We start from the raw sequence: 24652 nt of genomic DNA on the forward strand, positions 1-24652 counted from the left end.
CCAGTTTTATATCTTTATGTTTGCAGTCTGAAATGTGGCAAAAGGTTGAAAAGTTCAGGGGGGCCGAGTACTTTCGCAAGGCACTGTATATAACATAACATTTATACAAAGCTTTAAAAATGTTTCAGAAGGGTTTTTGATGAGTAAGGATCGGTGACAGACATTCTTCGGCCGTGGGGTGGGGTTCATCGTATTCGTGGATTCTACCTATTCGCAGATGTCTCTAGTCCCTAACTCCTGCAAATACGGGGGAATACTGTATTTATCCTTCGTTGCATTTTCTCATCATTCTTTTACCTGCGTTAAAAGCCCATCTAGGGACAAGTGCTGCAAATAAGCTCTACTATAACCATTAAAGTATGGGCATTGGGACTACTCCTTTGCTGTACGTCTATGTTTTTTTACATCTGTCCCTATTCAAATTCATTTGTTCATTCGAGTTGGTCACATTGGTAATACAAGCCATCATAACACTAATAGATGTAGGCGTTTCCTTCAGGGAAATTCTAAAGAATGTCAAAGTAGTGATCATTGAATTTTCCTTTACCATCAAAAGGCAAACAGATACTCTAAAAATGTGACTTGAATCCACAACTGCATCAGGGAACAGTTATACAACTTGCATAACTGAAAGCACACAGAGCACCAGCTTCAGGCACAGCTTGAACGACCAATGCTAGATATAAAACTGGACAAAGGGCTGAATATTAACATCCACTAACTAATTAAGAACTCGTATTTTTCTCGTCTCTCGACAGTGATTGTGGGTTCATCTGCTCTCTGTTGTTTTATGGTTGCAGTAAGTAACATGTCTTATAACCAATGTTCCAGTGATTTTTGGATTTTCTGCTCACAATTCGTGCAGTTAGTAACTTGTTTCTTGCCTCATAAGAGATATTATGTTGACTCCATGTCTACTTTCTGTTCTCTTATTGCTGTATTTGAAACATATCTCTTGTTTATATTCAGGTGTTCTTGTGATTATCTATTTCCTGTCATCTCACAGTCATTGGTCACAGTAAATGCAAAAGGTTTCTTTCTATGTTCCATGAAAAGGACTTTTCTTCCTCACAGCTGGCCTTTGCTTGTTCAGTACAGGGACGACTCAGAAAGCCCCAAGACTTAGTCAATTGGCTCCTTATCTGGGTTAGCATTATGAAACATTTAAGATCATCTGGCCCAATTTAATTAGAAATCTAGGCGGAAACTAATTATAATGATCCATTTTTTATGTAATGAATAGGATTATAACAATTGTATATATTTTAGATAAGCTTGATGTTTATTGATTCTTGTGCAACACCCCGAGATTACTTAAGATGTGAACTGGCACTTTATAAATAAACTAAAATGAACATGTGACAACTTTTTGTCTGTTTGATTTATTTATCATCTGTAGTACATTTGTTTGTCTGTGCCAACAAGCAGCTAATCAGAGTATGCAAGATATTAAGAGACGTAGTAGTAAAACAAATTTCCAGCATTCACATTAGACAAGTAAGAAAAAATTAAATCCCAAAAATGATGTTACGGTTTTAACACAATGTAAGACAAGAAGGAAAATAGCTGACTGTCTGTCTGGAGAACGGGTTGTTGAAGGGAAGTTAGCAAAGCCTGAGAAATGACAAAGGTTTGCATAAACATGGCCCGGCTGGCACAGAGAAAGAAAGAGAGGAAATAAAACAGGATCTGAACAGGAAATGACAGTCATCCCTGCCCAATCAAAACCCAATCTGGAACATGTGAGAGTCCATACGGATGCAAGCAAGGGCATCTGAGGTGATTCACCTTCCAAACGATGAATTATTTCAAATAAAACTAACATGTGTAAACTCTACTTTAATCATTTGTAGACGAATGCACTAAGAGTGGCTAAGGTCTCTTTAGTGGAGCAAATGGTTACTGTACAACATGTACCTCTCCTTCACACAAACAGTTTATTGAATGCCTTCCTCTCTTTGTCTACATGTTCTTGTGGTCACATGCCGCGATCCAGAGCTATGCAGGGAGTTGCCTTCTTATCAGATTGTCTGTGTCTGTGAATTTGGAGATATGAGGCAAGAGAAACTGTGTTATGAATTGATTCTTATAAAAAGGACAACAGTTAAAAAATCTCAAAGACGTAGGAAGCTGGGGCACATATTTAGCTTTAAGTCAATGCATAGACGGCAGGGACTTCTGTCCTCATTTACCGGTAAGTGAGATCAGAAAGTGGTGAGTCAGTATTTACAATCTGTGCAAAAGTTACTTTAGCTAACGTGAAATAAGTGAGTGAGGTGAGTTTGAGGCTACTTCAACAACTGACGATGCCACTAAGAGAGCAAGTTAAAGAAAGCAGACAAAAACATAGTATTATATGTACCTGCTCCAGTACAGACAACCATTCATTTGAATGACTCCTGGAAACACAGATTTCCTTTCAGTTACTTTTACATTAGGTACACTGGGCATATTTTACATGTATTACCATTAATTTAATGCCAGAATATTTCAGCAAAAGCCAAATTCATCAACGTTCTTCCTGCGTGATCGGTGCTCACATCAAAAGCAAAAGTGGTCATTTGTTTCCAAACCATTCAAAGAAAGCACCACTATGAAAGAAGAAAGAAAAGACAAAAATTCCCAGCACCAACACACAGACAAAACTTCCTTACAGTCACAAGATGACTGTGATCAACTTGACTCAGTCCACAGTAAGGTCAGAAAGACGGGCAACTGGATTAAACTCAGTAAATTTAAAACAAACTCCCTTCTAAAATTGTAGTTTACTTTGAAGAGACAAGACTGGTAAAATTCTAGGGTGATGTTGAAGGTGGTATTTTGTACTGACTAATTTTCATTTACAGCCAACTTTTAAGAAAATACTAAAGTACAAGTAGTGAATGTAGTCATGCATGTGTGCTTGAAAACCTGTAGGACTGACTGACTTGCGGTAAACCGCGATGTATAAAAAGTGATCATCATTCTTCTCTGTGTTTGGAAGTGCATAAAACAGAGACCACATTATTTTTTCTGCTCATTTATTTTGTTATTTCTCAACTTTAATTTAACATCTGCCCTAATAACAGTGTTATGAGGGAGATGCTACACAGAGGACAACCCCCAGCTTTTAAAGAATTGATAGATGCCTTTCTAGTCTCTCTTTTTTTTTTTAGGGCCGTAATGATTATCCAACTAAATCCATGAGTTGATTCCCGTTCGTAGTATCAACCTATGCCATTATCAAACACTTTAAAAGTAAAATAAATTAATTGAAAATTCAACATTTGTATTAAGCCTTTCTTCTGGCTCTAGCAAAATTAAGCCAATTAAGTCACTATTTTTCCGCAATACAGGTGCTGCCATGTTGGAGCCAGACAACATAAGTAAATTGTGACTGGTCTAAGCCAGTCTGAGTCAACATTTCTATGGCAACTACTGTCGCCAATCAGGTGTGAGCTTTTTCGAAAGGCCACAACCCTGCCACAAGCTGGTTCGGGACCGGGTTCTGGAGAATCTGTCAAATATTTCAAATGTTTGAGGTGTGGGCCAACATGCTTTAATTGAGGCATCTGGTTGGGATGGTTGTTTAGAACATAAATGACTTGCAGTACTGCAAAAATATGGGGGGAAAAAATTTGGATTAGCAAAAACACAATATACTTCCAATTTGGAACGCTAGGGGGAGGGTTTGCTCAATCCAGTTCTCCAATACAGTCAATGCATGGCATATAAACTACATCAAAAGCCAGTTACGCAATACCTGTTGTCAGTCGTGTGCCGAGGGAGTGTGTAGGGGCCAGGGTGAGGATGCATGGCAGTTAAAGGAGAAGGAAGAATGAGAGGAGGGGAATCTGCAGTTGGGATGCAGGGCGGCGTGGCTGGACTCGGGGGTGGCAGAGGGAGAGGGGGCTCCGGTAACTTTGCCAGGTGCCACGAGTGAGGCCTGATGAGGGGAACGCTCCGCCTGAGTGGATGAAACAGAAAAAGCATCTATGTGACACACAGCAAATAATCCTGAAATATACTGGATCAAATGTAAACAAAGCACCAAAATGAAGAAAGGTCATGTTTGGCAATAATTTATTTGTAAAAATATTTCAAAACATTAAAATACACTAAAGTTCATTATATTGCAAAGCTTGTGTTTTGCTGTTCTAAACCAGTGTTTTTCAACCGGTGTTAGTGTGCCGCGGGAAATGGTCAGGTGTGCCGTTGGAAATTGACCTCATTAACTGATCTAAAACATTTCCCATCTCCAGGATATCAGCTCTGTGTTCATCCAAACAGGCCCTGATAAAACACTGAGTAGTTAGGAATATGAAAGATAATAGCACACTTTTTCTTTGTTTATTTGATTCTATTAAAGACATTTTGATAAGAATGACGGTACCCCGATTTAGCCGCAGCTTCAGATCTGTTTGCGGAAAAGTCCCGCCCCTTTAACTGTCTCCACTAACCATTCGTTCACACTGCAGGCTGAAACGACCCAATTCCGAATTTTTTGCCCCTAAGCGGCCCAATTCCGATCTTTTCATGACAGTCTGAATGACACAGATCCGATCTTTTCAATTGCGACCCAGGCCCCGTGGGTTTGCCGGCCTGATTCCGAATTGTAGCCGTTCTTTTCAATTGCGACCGCCGTCTGACCGGCCAGGCGACTTGATTCCGAACTGTACGTCATCGACACGCAACAAACGTCATCATTTTGCGTTAAAGTAGGCAGGAACGAGAACGTAAACATCAACCATGGTGGACGATGCTGCCGAGAGCAGTCAGTGGAAGGGAAGCGAGATCCCCGATTGGATTAATATTTGGGCTGATCGCTCTTTTCAGGCCAAACTCCAGGGCTCTTATTGCAACTGGGCGGCAGAACGGGTTAATAAAGAGTCCATAGCATTTATTTTGGGGGAAACCTTCTTTTATTACCGTCCTCCGTAACACACACCATGAATGCGCCCCCCCCCCCCCCATTCTCTATCGCGGCACGCGCTTGCACACACGCGGGCGAGCGGCTCCAACACATACACATTTCCATTCCACTACAGTGGGTACAGACGATCCAGACTCCATTGCCTTCTTAAAATGAGAAGATTGTAATTGTGCTGCTCCTTCGTGAAAATAAATTTAATATTACAAAAAGAGCTCCGCTTTTGACAACACTGTTGTTGACATCTGCTCCGCAAACAAGTGACGTCGTTCACCGTTGAGTATTCTTCTGGCTTCTGCGTATGCGGGTCTCGTTTGGGTCGTGTCACGGTCACACTGGAGATCACAAAAGTTCGGATTTACTTGGAAATGTGAACGGTCTAGCAAACAATTGAGCATTAAGCCCTGCAGTGTGAACGTAGGGAGGCTTAATCACACATCATCAGTCTGACCAATCAGAGGTGGTTAAAGTCTTTCCTTCCTTGTTCAGATTCTGCTCACAAAAAAGTCTCTCAGTTCCAACAAAAAAAACCACTAAAGCTAGTCTTTAGCGGTGTAGCTTTCCACATAATCTGGTATCAGACCGTGGGACAAGTGAACAAAACAATGAAGCTCAGAAAAGCGACTGTCTGCGTTCGGCGGCTGTTTGCACTACATCTCCCATGATGCATTGGGTTAAAGTGACAGCGTCTCAGCGCACAATAATTCTTCCTTGTTAAACGTCTTGAAACCACAACGAACACACATCAAGCAGTTTTTAAGTCTTCTAACTTGACTTTTATTACATCTTTTAGAAAAAACAGCTGCAACTTCCAGCTTTTTCTGCCACAACTATCACAAAAATGTATGTGAGATTGCGGAGGGGCTGTAAATCATTACTGACTATGAGTTTCTCCTTCTTTTTTTTTGGATGCTGGTGTGCCGCAGATTTTTGTCAAGGTTAAAGTGTGCCGTGGCTCAAAAAAGGTTGAAAAACGCTGCACTAAACATTGCCACAAGTGTAAAGAACAAGCATTTGTGGGATGAGCAGCATGTCATAATGTGGGTTGTACCAACAGAAAATGTGTCAAACTGCTTATTCTACCATTGACTCCTGTTTGGTGTTATGTGGATTGGATGGTTATAGTTTGAAAAGATGAGACGTCTGGGCAAATTAACTGTGTGTTTATTTAACAGACAAATCATTCACAGCCACAAACAACCTTTGCCCTTAGTGCTAAATATCTTAAGTGCTTGTGAGGTATTGTCTACATCAGCTGCTGGGAAAAAGCTAAAGAAACAATTACTCAGAAAGTTTGTAGTGCGTGAAGAAGAACCTCTGGACGTCCCCTTCACTATCTCTCCTATGTCTTATTTACCTAATTTGGGTCTGTTTTATATTACGGACTTTCATTGTTAATGCTTTAAATGGATTTTACTGATTAATGAAGAGGATTGCAAACAGCTCAAATAAAAAAATAGAATCAAACAAACAAAAGTGAGCTGACATTTGTTCACAGCTTCAATTGTCATTCTGTCTGCTGTTTGTCTCCTAAAAATTGTCTGCAAACAGCTTAAGTTTAAAAATTCCAAGCTATATAAATCACAACACAAGGAATCGTCTTCACATGAACGATAACTGGCTGGAACAACAGTTACCAAGCACTGAAAGCCAGAAATAGTTTTATTATATATTTATTATAGTTTTACAATTTAACGGACCGGATCACTAACGGAACTGAATTTTAAGACCTCGTTGGGTTAATGTTAGTTTAATGGAACCAAAACAACCTTCTTGTTTTGCTTAGAGCTTTAATTGGTTTTGGCGGCGGTGAACACATTTTTCCAGAAAAATGAGGGTGACACATCATAGTGGAGGGAGGAGCACACTAGTTGATAACATCTTGTGCAGATGTTGTAATCTGAAGGAGATCCGAGAGAACAAAGACATGGCTGGGGAGAGAGCATTCAGGCAGCAGGAGGATGAGGAGAACCAAGCCATGGAAGTTAAAAAGGAAAAGTGATTCAAAGCTTTTCGGGAGGAGTTAACAGAGGGAGATCAGGAGGTTCTTCCAGATGATTGGACAGTTACAGCTAAAGTGATCAGGGAGACAGGGAGGAAGGTACTTGGTGTGTCATTTGGAATGGAATGGAAAATGTTAACACAGAAAAGAAGAATAGATAGTATATCTAGCAAGAAGTAGCAAAGATCATTAAAGATGATGAAGAATTTCTGACTGGACTGTTCATCAAAATCTTTGTGAGTAAAAGGATGCTGGTAGACCAACACTTGTTTAGAGTTATCTGATGTAAGTAAGTAATAAAATCCATTGAATAATTGTAGTTTGGATGAGCTTAAAATTTTTTTCTAAAAGCAAAACTACAGTCAGCACATAATTTTGGTACTAAAAAAATGTACTCAAATAACAGCTCCATCTTTACAGTACAGGATCAGCTCGTAATATACGTGTTGCCGGAAAAAAAAACATTTCCTGATTGTTTGCTTTTCCAAGTTAGTAAAATCCAATGTCACAGGTAGGAATGTTAAAAATTAAACATTAACACAGAACAAATACCACTATCTACTGCCTGCTTGATGTTCCTCTGCAATTAATTAAGACATTCAATGAGGGGATTTCTTTTTATTTATAACATCTCAAGTTGAGCTGCTTTTGAAAATCTTGAACTGGAGCACTTCTTCTAATATAATATAGGCCAGGGGTCGGGAACCTTTTTTGCCGAGAGAGCCATAAACGCCACATATTTTTAATTGTAATTTCGAAAGAGCCATACATTAATGTAGTGTCCCTTTCCCACACTGAGGCACGGAGACTTAACCTCTTTTAGGGTTCTTTATTCTGGTTACTATAGACCGCCACAAACGCCGTACAACTCCTGAAACTCTCCCGCCGAGACGAGACGAGAGCGCTTCTCCCAACTTTATATTCCCTCACTGCCGCTCCAGCCCTCCCATTTCCCTTATTCGGCCCATAGCTGAACCCCATTGGTCCAAATTACCTAACAACAGGCTGAGCGACAGAACTGAGAGCCAATCAGATCGCTGCATGATGCATTCAATGGACTCCAGAACTTTTAACGCTGCCCAACAGCCAAGTTAAACTCAGTCCGCGACAATATGTTTAAAACTAAATATACAAGTGAATGTGTGCATTTGATGTAATTTCAACACTTTTAAAGTACAATAAGTCTGTGGATTCTTTTTAATAACATCGTTATGCTGTTTCTAATAAATGATGAGTATTTCTCGTGGTAGTTTTGCTGATGGTCTAGTCTGGTTGATACGTGGTGAGTTTCTGCTTCATCATGCAGGCGTTGAGACTTCAAACGTGATCGTAGGTCTGAATGTTCTGTAGATGTGAGAAAAACTGCTCACATGCAGATACGGAGCCAAACACACACTCACACGCTGCAGTGAGTGACGGGCAGCGGGTTTTACGTTTTTACAATCCCTACGCGATTCACCTGCTGCCTGTCCCCACAACACCTCAGCCCCACCCTCTGCTTTCTTCCTCACACATCCCGTCCCCGCAACTGCGCGCTCTTTCTCAGAGATGGAAGCGCGCAGTTTTAGGCACGGCAATTCACAGGGTTCCGGGTGGTGACAGTGCTGGCGCAGATTTTTTTCTCCAAGCACCGATACTACTGCGCGCGTCTGGCATCGCATCGCGCCCGAGAAGGACTGGTCTAATGAAAAAAAAAGTATAATTAAAGATTTGTCTGCGAGCCACATGTGACCATCAAAAGAGCCATATATGGCTCGCGAGCCATAGGTTCCCGACCCCTGATATAGGCAGTTAAGGTCACCTAACAAATGGGTAACAAGACAAATGCATACAATTATAGAATACTGCTGCGATTAAAGAATCAGCTAGAATATCCCACCTTTAATAGACAGAACCAGCAGCAGTTGGTTAATACTGAAAAGGTCACTGTAGATAATCAGTCACACAGTCTAAAGGCAGACTAAATTAAGGCGTAATGAAGAAGATACGATGAAAAACATCCAAAACAGGGCGAGAAGGGTACTTACCAGTGAAGTAAAGACTCAGGAGACTGAGTCTTAATCCCAAAAGCTTAATAACTTTTTAATTTGCCCAGTTTACAAGAATAAAAAACTGACGTTCAGCCGCCAGTCCTTCAAAACTCCAGGATCTGAAGAATCCAACGCTAAAATAGTCCAAGTTCGGCTTTCAGCATCAGTAATAACCTTACCAGTAATACTTGGGGTTTATAAAGTTAAGTGCCTTCAGTGACACTTCAAAAACAACATATTATGTATAACCTTCGTAGATTCATTTTCCAATCAGTTGAGTTCTGGTCAGCACTCAAGGCCGTCTACACTTGAGCAGCCTGACATGAAGTCCGTGTGAAAAAGTGAAAAAAAAAACATTTCCCCTAGCTCCTGTTTCTGGCTTTCCTCTCCCTTTGCATTTCTTGCGAGTAAGGGAGAGCATGTCCTCTTCACATCGTCTCTCCTTCTCGTCTGACGTCTCCCTCACTGTGATTTGATTTTTTCCTCCGGTTTTCTTACCCCTTCTTCAGCAGGATGTGTGAGTCAGTGGGAGAGGAAGTATTGTGGGAAGCTGATAAAGAGGTGGATGGCTTCTAAAATAATACCCCCTGTTATTGTTTGACATAAGGGATAAATGAATAGGTACTTTCCTCATCTGAGTGTGTGTGCTCATGCTTGTATTTTCAAGTTAAACAAAAAAGATCAAGAGAGTGTTGAAAGCGGGGCAGACGGGGGTATTTTATCTGTGGCAACAAGACGAGGAAAAATGCCAGAGAGGATGAAATGCCTTCAGGACACAACTAAGAATGGTTTTCGTGTTTTTTCTTAGTAGAATCAGCTCCATTAAATCTTTTTAGCTTTTACCGGGATGCATGGTTTCAACAAGTACCCCATAACAAATAAATGCCGTTATTTTGTTCCAATCAAACTGAATGATGTCAAACATACTGGATGGAGGGAAATATGTATTATGTTGGAGCCAAGTCAGCACCTGGAATTCTTGTTGACATGTTGACAAGTTAAAACAAAGAAGTGTTTCAGTAGAACAATACCAGCTTTGGTTTAAAAATGACATCAAGATGAGTATTTATCCGAGTACATGTTGTTTACATTTATATTCAAATCTCAATCTTTAATCTTCCTTGAAAGAAATATTTTTTGTCATCTTATCATACCATACAGCGTGCCATACATGTTACACAAGACAGAGATTTGGGGATTACCAAATGCTATAAATACAGAAAATAACCAGTGGCATGAAAATGAAAGGGAGGGTCTGACACTCTAAAGGGGATGACACGCATGATGTTGTAATTTTAGCTCTAGCTGCCATTGCTCTCTTCCTTGCCGTTAAAATTGTAGCCACTGTATCAATCACCGTTTGTGTTGGTGTGGAGGAAACTGCAGTAACGTATAGAATAGAATTTAATAAAATGCAATACGCATTCGTTTTCCTTCTAAATTGTTTGTGTATCAAAATTTTTTTACTGGTGATCTTTAATTCTTTTCGCGATTTTTTTTCCAATATTTTTAAGAACTACAAACTAACTGACCTCATCTGTTCATGAAAACTATAAGATGACTTGCAAATCCCACAATGTGTTCGTGTCACAGACATTATCCGTTTTATCCATGTGCTCATTACGATATCACCAGTCTGTTTTGTTCCTTCTGACTTTATCCACAAACATTACAGAGTAAAACATTGGATTGACCAGTATGGACTGTTTATTTTTGTCTGTGGTAATGCAGAAAACAAGTCACAGTTGGAGTTTGCCTTAATGTGAAGCTGCAAAGACGGACAGGGACCGTCAATAAAGTACACGAAAACACCCCAGACAAACAAAAGCAGTTTCTCACCATAAATGATACATAATAACATATTAGCTTTGGCAAACAAATAAGGCAATTTTTATAAATATTAGTTATTTTCCTGAGCTTTTTCCCAGAAGTAAGACGACTTGACCCCTGAGGTTCCGCCTTTTGCTCCTTGTGGGAACCGCCCATTCCATGACGTCAACCTAGTGTTGGCTTCGGCAGCCTGTCTGCGTTTCGCCCACAAAAACAAACAACATCCGAACTTTTGCAAAGATGGATGTGCATGTTGTGCGTGTAAAATGAAAGCGTTTTAGGCAATCGCCGCAAGCTCCGCGGAGAAAGTGGGTGTTTGTGTTCGCCTGGGGGCGGTGCTGGCAGTGCAGACTCTCCCTGGAAGGAGCTGTTCTCACTGGTCTACATCAGCGGGTTTGGGAGGGGCTGGTGCTTGGAGCGCAGGTTTTTAGAGAAATGCGTATACAGACCACAATATGGTTTGGGGATTTTTTTGCATGAGGAATGAAAATTATAATACACTACAAAGCTATAAAATCGGATTTTGCATGGTATAGGCCTTTTAAAATATGCTCCACAGTGAAAGAAATATATAATTCCGCTTTCCCTTAGAGTGAACCAGATTGTTCAAGTAATGCATTTTGTAGACGCGTCCTTATCTCCAAAAAATTATAGTGTATTCAGAAAAAGTTATAGCAAAGTTGACAAAGTTGACCACACCCACAACGTGAGAGTCCAGCAAGTCACCCACAGCCTTAGCTGCTTTGTGCGCAACATTGTCATTAGGATCGACTCACAAACAAAATCAATAAAATGTTCATACTGCTCAATATTTAATCCGCTTCTCCCATGCTGCTTATGTCGAAGGACTTGGAGCAAAATCTGCATTTTGCACGTATCTGGTCAGGCTCTTTCAGTAGCCACTGTTGATATCACTCCTTGAAGAGCCACTTGTTGTTGAAGCTACATTTTCCAGCATTTTGTAGCATTTCACAATCCATGTTCGATGACAAACTGAAAGCAGCAAGGAAACTTATAAAAACTCCACCTGCTTTACGGCAATGTGAACTCCCATCATCGTTAGCGTGAGGTTGAACTTCTGCCAGAATTTAAATTTGAATCTCAAGTTAAACTATTTTATTTATTTATTTATTTATTTTTGGGGGGGGAGTTACATCCAAAATATGAACATTTCATTTTCAAAAACTTTACAGAAGATGTAATTTTTCATTAACTTTTGAAGAACTGAGAAATTGCATTTTTAATTTCCCAAACTTTTCCAGGTTTTTCGTGACCTTTTTTAGTTATCTGAAAAAAAAGTTGCATCATGTTACTTCAGTGGATCTGTTATGTTTAAAGTATGATAGAAAATAAGTGTTTAAATCTAAACCACCTGCTAATTACACATTTCTCCTATAAGCAACAGAGTGTTCAAAGTTGACAAATATAGTTATCTGGTTTCTATTGCAATACATATCGTCATCGCCAGATATAAAAAATTCCATATCGCCCAGCCTTAATGACAAAACAAAAGAATGACAACAAATCTTTGGAATTGAACCTACGGTATATCATCAAAAATTAAGGCAGTTCCAAATAAAGCTTAAGGTCCAACCTGGCACTTGCAGAATTAACTTTATAAGTTTGGCTGATGCATCTTACTTTGTGTTTAGTTTTTAATATTTTGGAGTTATTCATTATGCTGTCCCAGTTCCTCTTTACCATCCGTTTGCTTAACAACATCCCCTTGTAACTGAAAGCACTAAGATACACAGCCCTTTCTTTGTTTTGTGTTAAAATTCTAACTAAGATTTGTTACAATAATATTATGAACAGTGGGTGTTATACAAAGGCCTAGAAAGGTGTGTGTGTTTGTGCACGTTGCATGCTCGAATATGTGTGTGTGACTATGTGCAAGTGTGTCAGGAAGAGGTCTTGAGGAATGTCAGGAATGTCTTAAATGTTCATTGTTCAGTTTAGAAAGGAGTACCGGGAGGCAAAGTATTCAGTCTCATGCCTCCTGGCACAACAACTTTTTATTCCCCTAAGACTGATCAAAATTCAAACAAGGATTGTTTGTGAACATTTTGGGGACTATATTTTTCTGGGGTAAAATGTTTTTGGCTTCCATTGTTTGGTCAGTGTTCCCTGAAACCTCAGCCACTGTCCTGCTCCTCCAGCGCCTTGCAATGGCGACATTACCTGCCACACAGAGGTGCTTGGAGGGTGGGCCAGCAATCATATGCTGATGCCTTAGGCAATGTTTTAGGCTGCAGTAAGATAAGCAGCCAGGTAGCATAAACATCAAAGTGGGAATTACGATGGTAGCAACATGCACCAGTATGGGGTTGATTCATATGGGTGCTGCTTGTTTTTGGAGGGTTGTAAGAAGGGTTGTAGGAAGAAGAAGCTGCATCTTAAGGGGAACGCAGCTTTGTCCTTCAGTGCCCTGGAAGTTTATGCAGCCACCTTAACCCATAAGAACCCGTATGCAAGTGCCTGTAGGAAGCCAGTAGGATGTCAACACAAACTACACTTACAATTTTCTGAATTTTCTGGATCCCTCCTTCATGTGGGCACCCCTGAGGTTTCTTCGTTTTTTCTGGAATCCAGGTTTTTTTTAGGAGTTTTTCCTTACCGCGAAGGGGGGTCTAAGGGCAGGGATGTCCAGTATTTTCCTATTGAATTCTATGTACCTATGATCCTTTTGATTTTATGTTTAACTTTTTCAATTACCGATACGAAGCCCATACGACTGTTGTTGTGAATTTGGGCTATACAAATAAAATTGAATTGAATTGAATTTCCTCATTTGTAACAGTCAGGCTGCATCCAAAGGGCACGCAAGGGGCGCACAATTACAGTGGGGCAAGAAAGTACTTAGTCAGCCACCAAATGTGCAACTTCTCCCACCTGAAAATGTCAGAGATGCCTATAATCTTCATCATATTGTATACCTCAACTATGAGAGATAACATGAAAAAAACATCCAGAAAAATCCCATTGTATGACTTTTAAAGAATTTGTTTGTAAATGATGGTGGAAAATCAGTATTTGGTCAGTAACAGAGGTTCAACTCAATACTTTGTTTTATACCCTTTGTTGGCAATGACAGAAGTCAAATGTTTTCTGTAAGTATTCTCAAGGTTTTCAAAAACTTGCTCATATTTTGGCCCATTCTTCCATGCTTATCTCCTCTACAGCAGTGACATTTTGGAGCAATACTTCAACACTTCAACTCCCTCCAAAGATTTTCTATAGGGTTGAGATCTGGACCTTAAAATGCTTCTAAGAAGCCACTACTTCGTTACCCGGGCAGTGTGTTTGGGATCGTTGTCATGCTGAAAGATCCAGCCACATTTGATCTTCAATACCCTAGCTGATGGAAGAAGGTTTTCACTCAAAATCTGACAATACATGGCCACATTTAGGGCCGCAGGATATGAGGAAAACTTGCGATATACGATATTAGTGATTAATATTGCGATAACGATATAATTTGCAGTATATAAACAAATAATAAAATAACCAAAAACATCATTCCCATTTCATAGCAACAGTTTAAAAATTACACTCCAAATGACCCTCGTCAATAAAGGAGGTGAACATCTAAGATAAAAAGGCTCCATCTGATTAGTCAACAATGTGAAGGGTCTCCACTCTTACTTTACCCTTACGGGTTGTTTACGAGTTTGCTATGAGCTGGGGCCCACAGTATCCGTGTAGAAAAAATGTACAAGAACATTTTTAGTCTATGTGCTCACTGAGCGGTCTACAATCTTGATATTATGTGTGGGCCACTTGCATTCCCTGTACAGGTTTGACCATTTTTATCTGCAGACAGCCTGCATCCACCTGTAAAGGTAATTGTGACTGAAGCATATACGCTGCATTACCAGGAAACAGCCAACAGGTCCCGTTTGATCTGCACAAATAAGGCTTTAACCGTAAAAAGCCATTCCTCGCTTGTCCCAGAAAGAACTCCAACACCCATGTCACTAGTGTTAGTATTAAGGATTAGAAGATTATTAGGGTCTGGGAGCCACTGCACCTAAGCTTTGTCCAGGTCTGCCTCCTGCTGCTTTTACAGAACTCAGTCTATTTCTGAGGTACAAGGACAGTGAAACCGGTCACACACCGCAACCACATGACAGGGTCAGTGGCCACCCCAGAAGCTCTGACCACATGCCTCAAAAAACCCCGTCTCTTTGGCCAATACACTGCCCTTTGCATGGTCTAGCCTGGAGAAAGGCAAAGAAAGCCTTAAACTCTGACGATCAACAGCTCTAGGCCAAAAAAAGACATGACCAAACCAAAACTCCTGTCACCAATGTTTACTGACACCTGCCCCATTTTTTCTGTTAGATTGACGGCTTTTTTAATTTGGAGGTTTTGTTACTTATAAGAACATAGATTTATAGAAGCTTATTTAAAATGCTTACAAAGCCTCTGATCTTAAATGAAAATAAGGTGTTACCCAAACACATCTATGTCTCACCCTGTGCTAAACTCCAGTTCACTGTAAATTATTAGCAACAACACTACATTTCCTTTGGATTGAACAATAACATGTATATGATGTAATTTAGTTAACAAAGAAATGAAACTAGCAGGGGCAAGAGTAGAGTATGCAGAAGACAAAGTTAGATGGGGAAGTTGATTCTCTGTGGCGACCCATGAAGGGTAATCTGAAAGGAAAATAAAATATGATGTCTTGTAATCGAAATTTCTTTGTTGGCTTCCAAATCCGGGTTCCCTAAAGGGTAATTATGTTTGAAGGAATAATCCAGATTTTGAGTCATTTCAGATGAACAGTGACACAACATTTTCATGGATTACATATTGGAAAGAGATGGATCTGTAGGTATATTTGAATAGCAATAGCCAGCTTCTAAAATGTGGGCTTTATTTAGGTAAACATAAATTCAGCATGTTTGTTTCACTAAAAGATGGCAGACACTCATCTATACTTGAATTTGGAAGAAAAATTGAGATATGTCATAGGGCGATATGGCCTAAAAATAAAATCGCCAATTTGATTTTTTTTTATTTGATTTCCAATTTTTTCCCTGAACCCTCCCTACCTTAGGAAAGCAATACGTACAAACGGCAGACAACTTAAAGCAAATTTTGCTTTTATTTAATCAAACCCAAGACAAATGTAACCCCCATTTCTGGGATGAATAATAAATAAATGAACACACTCTTGGAATTAAAGTCCCAGCTGTGTTTTATGTTACACTTTGTAGTCTAGACTAAAAGGAGACAAACATTCACCTTGAGAGTAGCACCATTTTCTCAAGGATTAACAATACAGCTCATATCTGGGGTCTCAGGTTTTAATTAAATAAATAAACCCCGTCTTCTCCACGGCATGTATGGGTACCATGGGTTTGACTGTATGCAAACGACCGCTTCGGTGATTGTTCTCCACCGTACCCCTTTCCTATAGATGGGTATCGAGCCCCGGTATTGAACGAGCCCCGGGGCAACATTCTTCAAGATCTGACCTCAACGGTTCTGCTATCGGTACTGGAGAAGTCGCATTTTTTTTTTGTGTCCCACAAAATATAAACTAGAGCAGTGACGGTGTGGGATTTTTGATCACCGTGGGGATGAAGCAGAAGGAGTCGCGGTCAACCGCACACAAACCATACCCCCGCCCGCCGCCGAACACAAAATCTGCGGTGGCTGTGTCACAAATGAATACCGGTACAACTAATAATTACAACGCACTATTCTTTATTAACAAATAACAGTAACATCTAACTACTAACTATCTAACTACTGAACTAACTAGGTGTTGTAGAATGAGTATGTGTATGTGTGTCAGCATGCTGCATGTGTAAGAGGAATGAGCGCGTGCCGCGCGACAGTGAGTGAGAGCGTGCACAAGTGTTGGGGGTGCGCCTTCATGTTTGAAGTTACAAGAGTGAAGGAGAACAGTACAAAAGGTTTCCCCCAGATGTTGGAATAGGTTTGTGGTGCTGCTGCCTTTGACTGCGATCGATGGGCTTTAGGCAAATGTTGCAGCGTGGGGTCTCTTCCTCCACGTCTGTGGCAGCAAACCTATAGCAGTTCCAACAACAGATGATTTTATTCCTTTCTCGGTAACAAACTTCCCACTCTCACCGGTAGCCATATTGTCGCTTGCTGTTTCGTGTGTGCTGTGATGTTGTTTGTCACTTGCCATACCGCTGTGTGAAACTGACGCTACGGAAGCTCTGGGGAGCCAAAAATGCGCCATTACACAAAAACTCAATATAGTTATTTTTTAAATCACAGTAACAAAAAAATTGAATTAATTCATTCAATCAATCTTTCGCCCTGGCCTAATATGTCAACATACACTTAGATTTTAGCAGCACAGCATGTGCACTTCTGACCCTTTATCCACCTCTGAGTAAATCAACAGCTGATTTATTTTACCATTAATATGAAATCAAAAATGGGGATTGTGGAAAAGAGGTGAAGAGGCGAGTGCAGGCAGGTTGGAGCGGTTGGAGGAAAGTGTCAGGAGTGTTGTGTGACAGAAGAGTGCCAGCAAGACTCAAAGGAAAGGTGTACAAGACAGTGGTGAGACCAGCTCTGCTCTATGGGTTAGAGACGGTAGCAGTGAGACAGAGACAAGAGGCTGAGATGGAGGTAGCGGAGATGAAGATGTTGAGGTTCTCCTTAGGAGTGACCAGGTTAGACAGGATAAGGAACGAGTACATCAGAGGGACGGCTCATGTTGCCTGTGTCAGCGACAAAGTCAGAGAAGCCAGACTGAGATGGTTTGGACATGTTCAGAGGAGGGATAGTGGATATATTGGTAGAAGGATGTTGGAGATGGAGCTGCCTGGCAGGAGGGCAAGAGGACGGCCAAAGAGGAGATACATGGATGTCTTAACAGAGGACATGAAGTTGGCTAATGTTAGGGTAGAAGATGTCCATGATAGAGTGAGGTGGAAAAGGATGATTCGCTGTGGCGACCCCTGATGGGAAAAGCCGAAAGAGAAAGAAGATGAAATCAAAAATATTTGCCATTACTTTAATTGTAGAAAAAACCATCTCTAATGTGCATCTTACAATAATGGTTAAAACATATTTGTCTCTAGTACAACCCACCAAATCTGGCCCTCTTTGCCAAAACTGTCTCAACAATTTTAAACCGGAGCTGTCGTCTGTGACGCCTACATAAGAGACGCTCTTTCACATACTGCAACTATTCGACCATTTACGCGATCATTGCGGATCAACTTATTCTGACGCGGAAAAAGGTGGCATTTGGTATTAGCTGTGTACTAATTTGCAACACATTACTTAAGGTTGAAGAGTTACGGTAGTGGAGCTGAAGCTCCAGTGTTAAATGTTTGAACTGTGGAGAGGTTCTATAAACATTGATATTTTTAAGGCGAATCAAACAAGACGATGTAACTGGTAAAGCTAATGCTACACTCACAGCAGGCTCAGAAAATGGTATTCAAGTGACTACGTCCAGTCTATGTAAATGCAAATAAATGCATGTTTCAGGCTTTCGTGTTCAAAATTTTCACATTTACTCATCGCTACGCAAGTTTTTAGGTCCATTTCTGGCCTCCATGGACAAATTGCATGGGCATTTAATGTGTGTTAAGAATTAAACCATTTGAACTTTGATAAATCAGGGACTCGGATTTGGTAGTGAAGTATGGGTAGCGTCCTTTTAAATACACTGAAGTGCCAACAGTGTGAAAATTGATTATGATGGAGAAATTAATAACTGCAGTTTGTGCCCGGGCGGAATTCTATGACACCAAGTCTTTCGTATATATTGGAATACAGCTGTGAAATTAAACCCTTGAAGCAAGATTTGCAAGATTTGCACCGCTTTGACATTTTGCACCAAGTCTCCAACTGTAAGTATATAAGCTAGTAAAGCGACAGTCCAGTGTGAACACCGTATGCGTTGAAGAACCCATGTTAGGCACCTTCTTAAACCTCCATCACAATTCTGACGTAAACATAGCTTAATGCTACAAATATGGACATGGTGACAACACACCACCCAGCACCGGGGTCGTTCACCTCACATCATCTGTAACTGTTAACAAGGTCTGTTTTAATCTATTAATAGTGTGGATGTCCAATTCAACAACCTTAACCTGCAAACCGCCCCTCTGGGTTGGGGCAGCTGTTGGTTTTAGTGTCTGTAATTATGACATGATACTAAGACATTAACTATAATTTGTAAATATTTAATGAATGGAAATAATGGAGGAGAAGTCTACATAATTTCACAAGCAGCCCAAAAGATTACAGGGATATTTTCTACTCATTTCATGTTTTGTTGCATCTAAAATCTCAACATTTACTCCTTCAGAGAATATTATCATGTCTGACAAGCATAATATGGATGAATAACTGGAATTAATGCTGCAGCAGAAGTTTATGCACACACATAAAATGACTATTTGGGATTTACCTCCGTACTGTGAGCTTCAGTATCCTGTACGATCCCTTTATAAGGATGAGGGCCTCCTGCCGGCTGCCATACAGGGGAGATCCGTTTATGTTGATGAGTTCATCACCAACTTTCAGCTTTTTGCACTGAGCAGCCTTTCCTTCATCCTCCATCTAGGACAAAAAAAAGGCATTGGTTAGACTAAAGACAGGATAAGACAGAAAACGTTACAAATAAAATATAGTACCCATGTAAAGGAAACAACTTTTTTTAAAGGATTACTTCCAGTAAATTGCCCGTTATGAAAACTTTAGAGGGTCTCCAAAAGATGACATAGAATCTATCCCATTCTTTGAGATTGACTGGTGATGTTTGTGTTTGGTCCTCTGGTAACTAAGGTAACACTCTGACTCTTATACAGTGAGAGTAAAAAGTATTTGATCCCTTGCTGATTTAGTTGGTTTGTCTACTAATAAAGACATGTTCATTCTATACTTTTAATGGTAGATGTATTCTAACATGGAGAGATAAAATATCAAAACAAAAATCTAGAAAATAACTTTAAAGAGTTTAGATTTCACCAAGGGATGTATTGTTAAACAGATTCAACCCTATAAGTATAGTTTTCAACTTTGTAAAAGTTGCTCTGTAAACTTTTAAGGCCCCAGTTGATCCTTTTGCAATTGTCTAATCTGGAAGTCTGTGCAGTTTGTGCTATAAAGACTGTGCTGAACACAGGTTCTCCAACACGCTTTTAGCATACGGTGTTCACACTCGGCTGTTGCTTCCCAATGCTAGCTAATGTACTCACAGTTGGACAAGGCTTGGTGCAAAATGTGGAAGCAGAATTGATCCAGACTTATTCTTTCACAGCTTTATTTCGATATATGAAAGACTTGGTGCCATAGAATTCTAGCCGGGCATAAACCGCAATTTTTATTCAAATTTGTCCTCCAAGACCACCTTTGTAACGGTTGGCACTTCCATGAATGAAAAACGCCGCTACTCATACATCACTACCAAATCAGAGTACCTAATTGGTCAAGTTTAACTGGTTTGACTTTAACGTGCGTTCAATGGACACGTGTTTTGTACGTACAACCTGAAAGCGGACTCAAAACTTACGTAGAGGCGTGTGAAAGCAAGAGTTTTAACACGGAAGTTAAAAACGCACATATACCCGTGTTCACATTGATTTTTCATTGGAGGTGGTTGCTTAAACGCGTGTTTATGCGCCCAGTGTGGAATTAGCATGCCTACAGAAGGACACAAAAACTAAACAGCAGCCAGTGAAGAAGCATCTGTGTGAGATATATAAATATATATTTCTTATCTTTTAACTGATCAGGTCACCACAGCAAAGTCGTTCAACTATTATTTGTCATGACAAGCTAATTTTTTTCATATGCTAATTTCTAAACGAAAGGAACTATTGCTTAATGGGATCAGGACCTAAAAATATTTGTCACTAAAGAGAATTATTTTATTTTTATAGTTATTAAAATATGGGCCCTAAGTGTTAAATGCTGGACTGAGTGAATTTTAAGTAAGGGATCGTGGCCGACGAAGTGTCCATTTATAGAAATTAATTGACGATGCAAAAGCCTGAACCGGTTGCTATCGTGAACTGCTTTAATTTCTGATAATGGACACTTTAAAGGCCATTAACCTGCTTATACCATGGTCCCTTACAAAAGAAATAAATATTCAATCAACTTTTATTACTTTATTCTTGTTATATTTTCGGTTTAAATCGCTTGTGCAATGAAAAGGGGACTATTTGTTATGTGGTGCAGCGTGTTGTCATTGTAACAGCTAAGTTGGCGTTGACCTCAATCGCAGCGGCAAAGGAAAGTGATATCCGGTTCGTCATGATAAATAAGGCATCGGTTCAGAGAGAAAGTTCACCTCTTACTGCTTGTTTTTGTCCAGATGATGAAGCAAAAGTTTGTTTTAAAGAAGCCAGCACAGTGATATAGAACATTTAAGCTATGTGACCGGAACTTATTTTTTAGTTGTACATTATCACTGCCCATTATCACTTTTTAGCAGCTGGGTAGCTCGGTTGGTAAGGTGAGAGGCTACCACGCAGGAATCCAGGGTTTGATTCCCAGAGGGGGATGAGTAATTGCACTGGGGGCAATTACCACATCAATGGCGAGCATTAACATCTCTCAGTGGGATAAATAAAGTATCAATTATTAATATTATTCCATACCCAGCAGCCAATCAGAATGGAGCATTCGCTCTGACCATGGTAATAAAGGCGTGTTACCATTCTGAGGTCGTTTTGTCCAGCTTTAATGATTTGAATGTTTGTCTCTTTTAGCTGCTGTAGATGGTTGCTGTGGCACCGCCCCTGACAGGTTTCCATTTCACAGCTTTACAGAGACATCTGCCACAGCTGGCAATGATCCACCATCCACCATCTGCCATTGGCCTTTAGTATCACCTGCCAGTAACAACAGTCACATCCAAATGCACTGAAACACCTGCCAGCAACTACAGTCAATGACTGGCAGCCAACTATAGATATTTTTGGGCCATTATACCAAGTGCAACTCTCAGTGTTTGAGCGTAAAACCTTAAAAATTATGTGTTTGCAAACAATTATCTATAATTTGTAACAGAAAAATGCACTTGAAACTCAAAAATATGTACAAACAAAACAATTTTTACTTGAGAGATATTCTTTTTCTTCTGTGCTCGAAACAGAGCAGGGCAACAGGTAACAAATGTGCCTCAAAAGCCAAAATTCTTCCAATCATGCACAAACCTGATCCATTCTACAAGCTGATTGGAAGAATTTCTGACCAATCAGCATCAACCTTAATGTCTATGTCTGTGATTAGGTGGCTTTTGAGGTGGGTACAAACCTGTATCCACCCCATAAAGGCAATTGTGACGAAGGCATAAGGTTCCTCTATTTTCCAGACGTTTTTTCGTCTATGGCCAGATCCAACCTAGGGCCTGTTTCAAGGACACACTGCTCTACCATCAATGTGCTCTGCATGCCATTCTTATATGAATTCTTCTTCACCTAACTCCCTTCTCTCAACACAATACAGACTCCACCTGGCCCACAGAAATTGTTGAATTTGTGGTATTTACTTGCATCTTGCTTTGCCTACTAGTAGGAATGGTAGGTGTATTCCTAGTGCTCCTTTACGCTCTGTCCAAGCCCAGATCCCTTTACAGTTGCAAAGACAGGTCTCCCACTCACCCGCATGACTCCTTCATCCCTTGGGGAGAAGGGAGCGTAACAACAGCTATGCTGAGAATTGAAACAGTTGCTGCCGGCACCGCTGCAGCACTTACTGAAGCTTAAACTTGACTAACTGCATTACATCTCATGACCCTTCAGAACAGATGAGTTTTAGATCAGCTGACTGTCTTTCCTGGCACTGTTTGTGTTCTTGTTGGGGATCACTGCTCCACATGGATCCCTGCTGACGACAGCTATGGGAGAGCAATCAGACAGATTCTCTCCAATCCTACTGCTCTGCATGACCCTTATGCCTTTGGTGCTCCCGTTCTCCCGGTTTTACTGCTGTTTGTGTTTTTGTAACTTGCATTCTGCCCTGCCTCTGATCTCTGAAGTTATTTATATCATAATCATCTGTTGAACAAATGTTTGTTCAGTTTAGCTCAGATACTGAATAGATCTCTTTGTCCCCAACAAACACAGATCTCTGTGAAGTTGTAGTACAGGCTGATGGTTCTGATTGACCGTACTATTATAAATAAATGCCAACTGTATCACCATTATTAAAATAGTATTACTATTTTATTGCTCCTTTTTGAGCTGGCCAAATGTCATAGAGCTAATGTCAATATAATATAAAAGTGATCATTTGTTGTGAAACTAACAGCAATTTTATTACAACCGTTGAAATATGTAAACTTCATACTGTGCAGAAAATTTAATTGCATATCCATTTATGGATAACTTTTCTTATGTTTAAAGATCCACTCCAAGGAAAATTCTGTTTTTAGTGCTTTTGAACGTTCTTGTGGCATTTTTCTCATGATGAAAGACATGTATAAAGGAATTCAGCAAAAAAAATTCTAAGTATTTCTTCTGTGGTGTATCAAGATCAGATAAAAAATGTCGTTTGAAAAAGCTTGTAGTTGTTGCATACAAACTACCATTGGCAGGTCACAAGCTACCTGCTCCACTCTATTCTGATGCATCAACTTGCAGATCCATGTACCCATTCATTTTCCTCGTCTGAGCTGGAATCCGGCTCAAAACTGTACAGCGGATAGCTCCAATATTGCTCTCCTTTTTTGTGGCACCTGCAATGTTAGCTTGGGGTAGTGAGGGGGTGTAAGCTAGCAGGAGAGGGTAATCAAAGGCATGATGAAATTGAGTGCATGCTTACTACTCCCTGGCAACAGTTCCGTCCACAACTCTAATTTCTGATTAACTATTTCTGGTATGCAGAAACTATGTCCTAGAAAAAGGATCCAAGATGTTTATTTTGCCTAAAAATGGCATATACGTAGTTAAAAAATCACTAGCAATACTTATACAAAATATCAAAAGATGATTGGAGTGGGACTTTAAAGAGGGTGGGCTTCTTCTTTCTAGATGTGAGAACAGTTTGTTTTGGTATTCACTTCATCCTTAAACCTTTAAGAAATTGTATTGGGCTGACAAAGAAACCTCGTTTTGTGTGTTCCACACAAGCTGTAGCGCACCTTGAGATCAGATGTTGATGGTGAACTTGGTGAGTCAAAGTGTCTTGAGCAGACTTGCATTAAATTAAAAAACTACAGTTAGAGTTTGTGACAGACCCAAGAGTGGAGCCCTGCAAGTGACACACTGCAACGATGACCAGTACCTAGGGAGCTCTGCACTTAGACATGGTTTTGCAACTGCTACACAGCTGCAGGACGGTTTTGTGGAACGGCCTCAATCACTTTAACATGAACACCAGACGACCGTTGCAGGTGACTTCACTGACACCAAGATACTGCCTTAAATGTTTGTAGTGGGCAAAAGACAGTGGAACGTAGACAATAAAGCTATGGTGTATTGTCCTGTTCACTAATGAGGGTCGGGTCACCTTGCACAGAAATGATGGTCATCAGCATCGTTGGAGAGGGTGAGGTGAGCGATACGCAGAGGACAACATGGATCCAGGATTTACTTTGATGGAAGAGGTGCGACAGAATGGGCAGACATCACCAGTCCGAGCAAAACTGATTAGGTTATTGTAGATGGTCCAGTCACTGCATGTTCTTCCCTCAAAGACATCTTAGAACCCATTGTCACCCCCAAATTCCACCAACACATCCCCAACTTTCTGTTCATGAATGATAACGCTCCATCACATTAGAAATACCCGCCAATTTCAACTGCACCCCCTTAGTACACACACCCTTCACCCCTCAAAATATACATTCCAATATAAACACACACACATGCACACACACACCCTCACAAACACACACACACACGCATTTCGCAA

At 40.3% G+C, this 24652-nt stretch overlaps 1 protein-coding gene across 2 annotated transcripts in view; it reads right to left on the reverse strand.

The window, feature by feature from the left end:
* The window catches only part of shroom4 (shroom family member 4), a 62835-nt gene that overhangs the window by 24077 nt on the left and 14106 nt on the right, over positions 1 to 24652 (reverse strand). Inside the window, exons 2-3 of one of the 2 annotated variants that reach the window (XM_011487645.3) lie at positions 19197 to 19348; positions 3743 to 3946 (exon numbers count right to left, since the gene is read on the reverse strand). In XM_011487645.3, coding sequence (XP_011485947.1) covers positions 3743 to 3946; positions 19197 to 19348 — 356 coding nt within the window. Of the gene's footprint in view, positions 1 to 3742; positions 3947 to 8938; positions 9399 to 19196; positions 19349 to 24652 lie in introns of those variants that run through there. The other variant, XM_011487646.3, reaches the window with a different exon arrangement.

Source organism: Oryzias latipes, chromosome 18, assembly GCF_002234675.1.
Source record: "Oryzias latipes chromosome 18, ASM223467v1".
Lineage (NCBI taxonomy): Eukaryota > Metazoa > Chordata > Actinopteri > Beloniformes > Adrianichthyidae > Oryzias > Oryzias latipes.